The following is a 10,635-nucleotide window of genomic DNA, read 5'->3' as shown; positions in this document are numbered from 1 at the left end:
AAGAAGTATTTTCCAGCCTGCTAAAATGAAGACTGTCCTTGAAGACTGTTTGTTGCTGCCAGTGTACGTGTAACCACGAGAAAACTTCAGGGGAGGTGGCAGCTTTCCACTCTCCTCTTCCAGCTGCTGCGTGTGAAATACCTCAGTGAACCGAGTAGTAAAGTTAAAGCTCGTATTCACAGGGCGTAATAGCACAACGTTGAGCTATGAGCAATATGCTTAAACAGCCCCAGTCGTTCCTGTTTCTGTCCTAATCTTGTTCATCTTGCTGCCCTCCAGTGATGGACTGCGTAGGGAAATCGAGCGAGAGAGATTACAACAGTAAAATTGAGGGGGCAGACGTGGCGAATGGGAATGAATTGTAGGGGCTGCTTTATCTAGCGCTGCTGTGGAAATAAGAAAGGGTGTAACTGGAAGAGTGCTTATGACTTCTAGGAATAGCTTCAGGAATCTTTTTTTTGGCCCTTTGACTAAGCTACGTGATTGATTGAGGAAAAGGCCATCTGGTGGTTTGACATTGCAGAGCGACCGGCTGGTTCTCATACCGGTACAAAACACCATGTCTGTTCAGCTGCATTAAAACTTCCCTGTCCGGGTGACTTTCCCTGTAAAAAAAAAATAAAATAAAAAAAAAAAAAATCCCTAATTCATGGCTAATGTTGGGGTGCTGGGCTTAAAATGATAGCTGTGGAAATGCAGGAAGGCAGGATGCCTTTATGGCATGACTTTTGATTTAATTAGGTGAGTTTGCAATTATGAGAATTTTAGGTGCAATTGATGCCTAAAGATGTTTGGACTTGGATCTAAATGAAAAGCACGCTTTAATGCAGACAGTTCCTGTAGAATCTGCATAGCAGGTGGAGGAATTTCATACAGTGTGGTTGTTCTCAGTGTCTGATATTTAGATAGCCGACACTGTTCCCAAGCAGTTGGAATTAATTACCCTGAATACTTTTCTTTGAGAACCTGAAGACAGATTTTCAAGCTGGGCTGGTTCGATCTTGCCCCTTTTCTACCATGCAGGGGAAAAAAAACCCAAACTGATCACGCATTCCTGTTGCATACTCGTGGGCCTGTCTGCAATCCTGGTTCCCTCTCCAGTTGACTGGAAAATACTTGCAACCGTTTCTCGAGTGGGAGGAATAACCTTGTTCAAGTGCCAGCCTTTATCTGGCAGCAAGGGGAAGGCCAATGCATCAGGCGCTGAGGCGGACCAGCCTGTCAGTGTGAGGAGCGGTGGCATTTCTCTGACTCATATCAATTGATATGTGTCAAATCCTCTGAAATTAGAGTTCTGCCCTTTCAACGTTTGTCTTCTTTCTAATACGATGATGTTTTAGGCAGCGGTCTGAATTGGATACCCGAGCTTCTGACCTGAGCAGTATCCGTGACAGTTCTGCAGTGGTTTTTCTTGTAAACCTTGGCCTTTTCTGGGCTACATCTGATCCTTCTATTACTGGGAGATCATTAGTGGTGTCATTTAAGCCATTTGTTAAGCTATTTATATGCTGTTTGTTCTGGAGAGTGTCTGTCCCCTCACCTTTGGGAGTTAATGAATGCCGTTTATGGCACCACTCTCCCCTGCTGCAGAAGACACAGAAAGAAGCTTCTGTCTTAGGGACTTTATTTTATGTTCCTGACCTTCAGGGTTGCTTTTGACCATAACTGTAGCGCCGATGGGGGATCCGCCTGCTTCCCATGTTACAATCTTCGCGTTAGCTGTTTGGCATCAATCCGAGCTTGTGCTTCAAACTTGGGAACAAAGCTGAATGTTTTCCCCACCCTAAGTAGCATGTAAAACTAATGAATGATGCGAAAAGGATGAAGTGTCCAAGCCACTTGTTTTCTGCTGTGGAAGAACGTTCGACACTGAGAATGTGTTTAGGCTTTAATGAAAGCGACTCCTGTGTTTGTTCTTTATTTAAATAGCAACATGTTTGGCCCAATGGCATCTTCTGGCGTTTTTCTTGTCACGTACCGAGTTTCTTGTAGACAACCCAAGGGCACGTTTGGGGCCAAGAGGATCTTCCTCAAGTAGGATAAGAGGGTAAATATCTAATGCTTTATTCTTTTTCTCCCGCTCAGGCATCTGCGGCTCTTGTGCTATGAACATTGCTGGGGGAAACACGCTGGCCTGTATCAAAAGAATTGACCCGGATCTCAACAAGATCACTAAAATCTACCCTCTCCCCCACATGTATGTGGTGAAGGACCTTGTTCCGGTGAGTATCTGCCTCTGTCAGCTCGTGACCGAGGGTGACACCGCTCCAGGCAGCGTGGGGTTCAGGTTGGGTCAGAAGGGATGACACTGAGAGGTGCCAGCGAGATCAGGTCTCACAATTCACGTGTTCCTCCCGCTGGTGTTTTCTGGCTTGGGTGGGTCTGAGCTTCACAGCAGTGACTAAATCTGTCCTCATTTGGAGGAATGTGGCCGGTTGAGGTAGAAAATGCCTCCTTCTGTTGGAGCGGTAGCAGATGTTCAGTCTCTCGTGCATCAGTTCACCTTACTGAATGTGACCTCTTTGCCTTTTGACTCCCAGGACTTGAGTAACTTCTATGCACAGTACAAATCCATCGAGCCTTACCTGAAGAAGAAGGATGAGTCGAAACAGGGCAAGGAGCAGTACCTGCAGTCCATAGAAGATCGTCAGAAACTGGTTACTGCTTCTTTTCTTCCATTGAAATCCCTTCCAGATAAGACCAGGGTTAAACGTTAACGTGCAGTCCTTTAATGACAAAGCTGTCTGGTGCAAAACCCGACGTGGGTGGAATCTGCTCCCTGAAATGCAGTGTCATGGCATGCCTGCATTGCTAGGGGTAACGTTTGCTAATGAAACGCAGTCGCGGTTGCGATGGGGGCTCTGATCCCATTTCCGCTGTCTGCACTGCGAAACCGTGTGTGTTTGTCAAAACATTGTGAAGGCCACAGGCTCGTAATAATCCAGTAGAGATAAGGCACTGCAGTTTGTGGTAGCGTGTAGGCTGTCGGGCTCGGCGCTGTCTGTCTTGTCTGGCTGCGGCATGCTAAGCAACGCTCTCGTGTTGCTGCTTGCTGGGTTTTACAGCCGAAAAACTACCGGCGAAAGCTAAACCCTTGCGGATGTGGGGTGTGTTAGTGCAAGTCTTTGGATTTCTGTCTTGAGCGCTGCGTTATTTCGAGAGGGTTTTCTGGGGGCGTAGTGTGTTGGTCCACAGTTCCCGCGTAAAGCGGCAGGATGTCTGAGGCACCGTTTGAAGAGCTGGGAGATAAGAGCTTTTCAAAGTTCATAGTGCAGGTTAGTCCTTCTGGATTTCCTTGGCTGCTGCAGTAAGTATCACTAAATCAGCGATTTCTCTTTTGCCTCTGACCTCTCTCAACGGATCCGTCACTCGCTTCACGGCTCAAAGCCCGGCCTGTCAGTGCTCCGCTGTGAATCCTTGCTGCGCTGCTGTCACCCAGTAGGCACGAAGTGGGCAGGCAGCCGAGGCTTTGGCGAGTGGTAAAAGAGAGGTGAATATCAACAGCAAAGAGGAAGGCTGTTTAAGGGGGATTCAGTGAGAACCTGTGAGCTGCAGCCTAATTCTCTGCAGTGACCTGGGAAAGTTTTCCAGTCTGTGTGTTTGCTGTGAAGTTAACTTCTGATGAATAGACCGGTGACGTGCCCGAGATGGCGGCAGCACCGCGCGACTGGCGCTGTGACGCCTCCACAGCTGCAGGATTTCACAGTCTGAAAGAATCCCTATCCAAGGGCTGCACTTAGTTCTCCTGCACCACTTCGTGATGTTATCTGATCCATACGTAAGGCCTAAAGGGACTCTCCCTTCACTTGGTTTTCGTAAAGCGGCATCCTTGAAATCACTTTCTCACTCGGGTAGAAATAAGCAAATCTAAAGTGACTGCAAGAGATGCCTGAATCTTTCTTGCAACTGGTACACTTGCTTTTTATCTCATTGCTGAAGTTCCTCCTGCTTTGTGAGTGGCCTGCGTGCAGGAGAAACTTGGATACCGTGTCAGCTGAAAAACTCCCACCTTTTTCTTTAAATTATCAGTCATTTGGAAGGTTACTTACAATTAGAAATAAGACAAATTTAGAGCGAGACGGTAATTCTGACTTACCTATCTTTGGCAAGTCTTTCCAAAAGACTAATGCAGTAGGCTTGTTACAAGCTCCCGGGAGTTCTGGCATCAGGTATCTTTTCTAAACTATATTTAATGAGACCTTTGTCCCAAAACAACTTTCAGATAGAGAAATTAAGCCAGACTGGACTCTGTCTCTAAGCCTGGGGGGTTGATTGAGCTACCTGGGAGACCTTCTGCTCCTCAGAGTTTGTCTTCTGCCCCCTGTCACTTCCATGTAGGTCTACCTTTCTTTTTTTCGGTGCCTGAAAGGAAAAAAACTCCTTCCTCTCTATAAAAAAATGGTGAAATGGCTAAAGCTTCACACCATTCCTGTTCTGCAAGTGCTTGGGGCTCCCCTCAAAGCACGTGTTAAGCTATGAGCCCTTTACTTCTCCCCTAGGCTGTTGGGCAGACTTTGCTTTCTTTTCACTTCCGTATCATGGAATTGTTAATCAGTTGCGTACCTGTTCCTTTCCTCAGCCGCTTACTGGGAGAGGCTGGAAGGAAAGAATGCAGCAACGGCAGGCGATTTCCGCATTTTTTTCTTTAGTTTAAAGCCTTTCCCCCCATTTTATTACAAAAGAAAAAAAAAAAAGCCTAGTTTATTGTAGTGGTTGAGCTTGGAGGATCGCATGTGTCCCGTTTCAGAGGACGGGCATGTAGGAATTGCAGTGCTGGTTCAGCGTGGGGTTTTCGGAGCCGCTCTGTTGCGGCAAGTCCCTAGAGGGGAAGGTGATGATGGAGGCGTGCGCTTCTCTAAATCCCCTCTGCAAAGCAAAGCTTCATCATGGGTTTCTGGAGTGGTTTGACTGTGGTCTCCCACCCCCGTGCAGGACGGACTCTACGAGTGCATCCTGTGCGCCTGCTGCAGCACCAGCTGTCCCAGTTACTGGTGGAATGGGGACAAGTACTTGGGTCCTGCGGTACTGATGCAGGTAAGGACGGATCCCATCTCTCGTGTGGGGACTGCTGGGGGACTCCCCACCTAAAAACAGTACAAATGTGAGAGAGTCTTACATAGTCCAGATCCCGGACCAAAATTTCAGAGTTAGGTATTGCTTTTAAGATCTCGCACTGATTGCGACACCTTGAAGAAGCGTTTGGTGTGTCACATGCCACTGACTTTCAGGCCTATCGCTGGATGATTGACTCCAGAGATGACTACACAGAGGAGCGCCTGGCGCAGCTTCAAGACCCGTTTTCTCTCTACCGTTGTCACACTATCATGAATTGCACAAGGACTTGCCCGAAGGTACGTGTGCGTCCTGCGTATGTCCCTTCCGAGGTTCCTGGCTTGTTTCCAAGCGCCCTGCTTGAAACCCGACAGGAAAATACCCGCTTAGGCTTTTGTTTTCTTCAAGCTTGCCTTGGCTTGTTGGGCCTTTTGGAACACGGTGAGCTGCCAGCAGCCGTGCTCGTGATAGTGACTGTACAAGAGGACGTGGCAAAGTTTTGTGTTACGCAGCGCAGGACCATCTCTTCCTCGTGAGCGAGGCTGTGATTTTTGCGAACCTGGCTGGTTCTAAGATTTAGGAATATGAGAGTAGGGCACTGGTGGTGCAAGGGATGCTGCCAGAAACGGTATGGGGAGGTTTGCCCTGCGTAGTCCGATCAGGAGTGTGAGCGTTGTGACTTAACCCTCACGCGGTGGAACCTTAAACACCAACGGTGTCAGCTATCCCCGATGCATTGTGCAACTTGTGTAACAGAGAAGACTACGGCAAGCTTTTTTTTAGAGGATGTGTTTTATGCTGATGTCCCGCTGTCGGGGAATTTCCCAGTCGCTCTGTTTGCTCTGATATTTGGAGAACCGAGCGAGCTTTCCCAAGTCGGAGCGTGCTTCTTCCTCGTCTTGCAATGACCTTGTGCCTGTTGTTGGGCAGATTATCAAGTTTTGCTTTCCTGCCAGCTGTGCCGTTTTCTGGCCAGCCTTTGCTTGCACCACAGAATCACAGAATGGTCAGGGTTGGAAGGGACCTCTGGAGATCATCTAGTCCAACCCCTTCGCCAGAGCAGGGTCACCTACAGCACGTTGCACAGGACAGTGTCCAGGCGGGTTTGGAATGTCTCCAGAGTGGGAGACTCCCCCACCTCTCTGGGCAGCCTGTGCCACTGCTCCACCACCCTCAAAGTAAAGAAGTTCCTCCTCATGTTAAGATGGAACTTCCTATGTTCAAGTTTATGCCCATTACCCCTCGTCCTATCACTGGGTGCCACTGAAAAAAGACTGCTCCCATCCCCCTGGCACCCTCCCTTTAAGGATTTGTAAGCGTTAATAAGATCCCCACTGGGTGGTGGAGTAAATTCTTCTGGAGCTGTGAAGTCATATGAAGGCAAATGTTTGAGTGGATCACAGATGTGAGGAGAACGAGATCCTACAGCTCTGGGTTGACAGGTGTTGGTCAGGAGCACCGCGTGCTGATTTTTTGGTGTGTTTATTTTTCTAGAAGTGATTCACTGACTACAGATAACTCCCCCTTTGTATAGGGAACTGGCTCGTGATCTGGTGTCGGCCATAGTTCAGCTGGAGGTGAAGGTTCAGCTGGAAGATCTGGCTGTATGGAGGAATGCACGTAGCGCAGGGAATTAGCACGCTGAGGCACGGTCTCTCAAGTTTGAGACGCGTTTTCTGGTTAATAACACGTTTCCGCTCGCATGCTCTAATCCTGGCCGTTGTCTGGCTCGGCCCTGAAAGGCCGCGTGGGGAGCTGGGCACCGCAGTAATTTCCTGTTCGTTTTCGTCCCGCGGTGCTGCGGCTGTAATCCCGACGGTGCAGCGGGGCAGCCGTGATCCCCCTCTCATTTGGAGATTAGGCACGCTTGGGTTGGTAGCCGTGTCGCAGGATTAAGGGCCTTTGCAACGTGACGTGTCTCTTATGTTGTAGAAAAACCTTCTTTGGAAAGCTCAGCTGGCTTTTGGGTGAGGAGCGTTTTCATCTTGTGACTTAGTCTTCTCGCTCGCTTCTCTAGTGTCCTCCAATACACAGCTGCTTTTATTTTGGACAAGGAAAAAAAAAAACAAACCCCACATCTCTTGTACTGTCACTATCAAGCTTTTGTAGAGCAGTTTCCCACCTCCAGAAATCATCTCCCAACACCCATACAAGTGTCGAATTCCGTCCTGCTTGCGCTTTATTAAAAGTTCCTATCGCTCAGCCGCTCGTTCTTCTCTTTGATCCTCGCGTTGCTGATTAAAACCAGTCCTCCAGAGTCAAATGAGCGTTTTCGGGGAAGTGCTGCTGGTTCAGCCTCTGGGTGGAGGAGGTGAACTCCCGGCACTGCGTCTCCGCTCCAGGCTGGCTCGTTCTGCCCTTGGAAATTGAGGCCGGAGTGCGACGACCCTGCACCACCACACCTTAACCGAGGGGCTCTGCATACCATAAAGCTGTCCCTCGGTATCCTGTAACCTCCCAGCGTTTGACGGGAAGCACGATATTAAGCTTTTAGGGGGGAAAAAAGAAAAATAGCGAGCAGAGAACACCTTTTTTTTTTTTTTTTTATGAGTAGTGGCATATTTGTGAGTTTACTATGACTTCGATCGGGGCAAAGCCGGGGGAGGATGCTCTAACATGCTGATTTTTTGGAGGAGGTAACCAAAACTTGTTCTTTTTTAGGGTTTGAACCCCGGCAAAGCAATTGCTGAGATCAAGAAGATGATGGCGACTTACAAAGAGAAGGCGACCGCTGCATAATGCTGTTCCCGAACTGGAAGTGTAACACACAAACGTGCTTGACCTGAAAGTAATTTATACCTGATTTAGGAAGAGGAGGTTCCAGCGGGGAGTTTGGTGTTTCTCCCATAGGTTTGCATGTACAATAAAATACTGTAAAGAACAAATAAGAGTTGTTATTTATGGACGATATTGAATCGGCGCCTCCGTCGTCGAATTCCAAACCTCTCCGGTTTGTGGGTTTGAGTGTGTGAGCAGCCGAGGGTCACCTCGGAGGCTCTGCCGTGGGGTTGAGGACGTGAAAGCCACCAGAGATGAACGGAGTAGAGTTCCTGTAGTCACCTTGAGCCCGTGTCTTTAAAGCAAAGGCTCTAAATACGTGGGCAGAGACCTGCCAGTAACGAGCCCTGCGGCAACTGGCAAGGAAACGATGGAAGTGGCTGGGAAAGGGGAATGTTGGAAGAATCTCCCCCTGTTCCGAAGTCCCCTGGGCTCCTCAGGGAGGACTTGGAGCTTGCAGGGGTGCGGCCGTGTGGCAAAACACCGGTGGAGGTGCCACCAGGAAAGAAGTGTCACGTCACTGCCGGGCCGGGATGCTTATTTTCATTCCGAGTCCTTAAAGTAGATGAGATTTATCAAAACCAGTCGTGAAACTTTCTCTTTGCTCTAACACAAGTGGGTTTTAGCTCCCGATTTCTCAAACTCGCGATGTTCGTGGTTGGTTGGTGCCTGAAGTCTTGGGGGGGGGAAGGAGAGAAGGAAAGCGCTTTCTTTTTTGCTGTTTAATTAATATTTTTTTGGTCTAGATGTAGTAAAAACTTCTAGAAATGTCTTTGCCGCTTCTGAGAAGCGGAGTGGCGACCAGGGTGCTGCCGGTGGGCAGCAAACAAAGATTGAGATGGCGTAAAAAATCGTATACAGCTCGGGAGAGGCTTACCCCAAAAATTACTCTTGGGTTTTTGGGTTTTGGTTGTTTTTTGGTTTGGTTTTTTGTTTTCCATTCATTTATCTGTCCTGCAGTGAGGAAACCTTGTGGCTGTCTCAAGAAGCCGAGCTGTGTTAATTGTCGTTGGCAGAAATACTCGTTTCTTTTCCTGGAGGTGTGACGCCTTGGTTCCCAGGAGGTGGGAATTCTCCCGGAGGTGGGAGATTTATTTTTTTTTTTTTCTGAAAATCCACGTGCTTTGGGCTGCTCTTCCCTGTCACCCAACCCTGTCGTCGTGTCCCCCCCCCCCTTTTCTGTGTCACCGGTGAGCTGTGGTGGAGGACGAGGGGCTGCGATGGGGAAGACCTGGTGGTGATGGGGAAGACCTGGTGGCGTTCACATCAAGGACTGAGATTTCTCTCCCTCCTACACCCCCGTGCGCCGTCATCTCACCCCTCCGCCTAAATCCGAGGGGTTCCCCTCCATAAAAAGAGCTCTGTCATCCCCCTCTCCCACTATTCCCTTCTTTTTAGTGAAAGTGGGGGTTTAGAGGGCAGAACCCCCTGTGTTTCCTTGCCGGTTTTGGGGGTGCAAAGCCCTTTTTTGGGTCAGAATCTGATTAATTTACTTAGAAGTTTTGGGGGTGCAAAGCCCATCTTTGGATCAGAATCTGTTTCATTTCTTTACAAGTTTTGGGGGTGCAAAGCTCTTTTTGCGGGCAGAACCCCCTGTGTTTCCTTGCCGGTTTTGGGGGTGCAAAGCCCTTTTTGGGGGCAGAACCTCTTTTATTTCCTTACCAGATTTGGGGGTGCAAAGCCCTTTTTGGGGGCAGAACCTCTTTTATTTCCTTACCAGATTTGGGGGTGCAAAGCCCTTTTTGGGGGCAGAACCTCTTTTATTTCCTTACCAGATTTGGGGGTGCAAAGCCCTTTTTGGGGGCAGAACCTCTTTTATTTCCTTACCAGATTTGGGGGTGCAAAGCCCTTTTTGGGGGCAGAACCTCTTTTATTTCCTTACCAGATTTGGGGGTGCAAAGCCCTTTTTGGGGGCAGAACCTCTTTTATTTCCTTACCAGATTTGGGGGTGCAAAGCCCTTTTTGGGGGCAGAACCTCTTTTATTTCCTTACCAGATTTGGGGGTGCAAAGCCCTTTTTGGGGGCAGAACCTCTTTTATTTCCTTACCAGATTTGGGGGTGCAAAGCCCTTTTTGGGGGCAGAACCTCTTTTATTTCCTTACCAGATTTGGGGGTGCAAAGCCCTTTTTGGGGGCAGAACCTCTTTTATTTCCTTACCAGATTTGGGGGTGCAAAGCCCTTTTTGGGGGCAGAACCTCTTTTATTTCCTTACCAGATTTGGGGGTGCAAAGCCCTTTTTGGGGGCAGAACCTCTTTTATTTCCTTACCAGATTTGGGGGTGCAAAGCCCTTTTTGGGGGCAGAACCTCTTTTATTTCCTTACCAGATTTGGGGGTGCAAAGCCCTTTTTGGGGGCAGAACCTCTTTTATTTCCTTACCAGATTTGGGGGTGCAAAGCCCTTTTTGGGGGCAGAACCTCTTTTATTTCCTTACCAGATTTGGGGGTGCAAAGCCCTTTTGGGGGCGGGGGGGGGCAGAACCCTTTGCATTTCCTTACCGGTTTTGGGGTCCAAAACCCTTTTTTGGGACACAACCCTTGGCATTTCCTTAGAAGTTTTGGGGGTGCAAAGCCCTTTTTTGGATCAGAATCTGTTTCATTTCCTTACAGGTTTTGGGGGTGCAAAGCTCTTTTTGCGGGCAGAACCCCCTGTGTTTCCTTGCCAGTTTTGGGGTGCAAAACCCCTTTTTGGGGGCAGAGCCCAGTGCATTTCCTTACCAGTTTTGGGGTTACAAAGCCCTTTTTGGGGCAGAACCTGTTTTATTTCCTTACCAGATTTGGGGGTGCAAAGCCCTTTTTGGGGGGCAG

At 48.7% G+C, this 10,635-nt stretch overlaps 1 protein-coding gene across 1 annotated transcript in view; it reads left to right on the top strand.

Annotated features, from left to right (window-relative positions):
* Positions 1–7,937, top strand: part of SDHB (succinate dehydrogenase complex, subunit B, iron sulfur (Ip)) — a 10,106-nt gene extending 2,169 nt beyond the window's left edge. The window contains exons 4-9 of the mRNA XM_009880085.1: positions 1,345–1,393; positions 2,086–2,222; positions 2,541–2,657; positions 4,933–5,034; positions 5,229–5,351; positions 7,714–7,937. Coding sequence (XP_009878387.1) covers positions 1,345–1,393; positions 2,086–2,222; positions 2,541–2,657; positions 4,933–5,034; positions 5,229–5,351; positions 7,714–7,791 — 606 coding nt within the window. The 3' untranslated portion in view covers positions 7,792–7,937. The remainder of the gene's footprint in view (positions 1–1,344; positions 1,394–2,085; positions 2,223–2,540; positions 2,658–4,932; positions 5,035–5,228; positions 5,352–7,713) is intronic.
* Positions 7,938–10,635: the final 2,698 nt, after the last annotated feature.

This window comes from Charadrius vociferus, unplaced genomic scaffold (assembly GCF_000708025.1).
Source record: "Charadrius vociferus isolate BGI_N301 unplaced genomic scaffold, ASM70802v2 scaffold1592, whole genome shotgun sequence".
Taxonomy (NCBI): Eukaryota; Metazoa; Chordata; class Aves; order Charadriiformes; family Charadriidae; genus Charadrius; species Charadrius vociferus.
The sequence above is the reverse complement of the archived record's forward strand: the minus strand, read 5'-3'. Positions and strand labels throughout refer to the sequence as shown.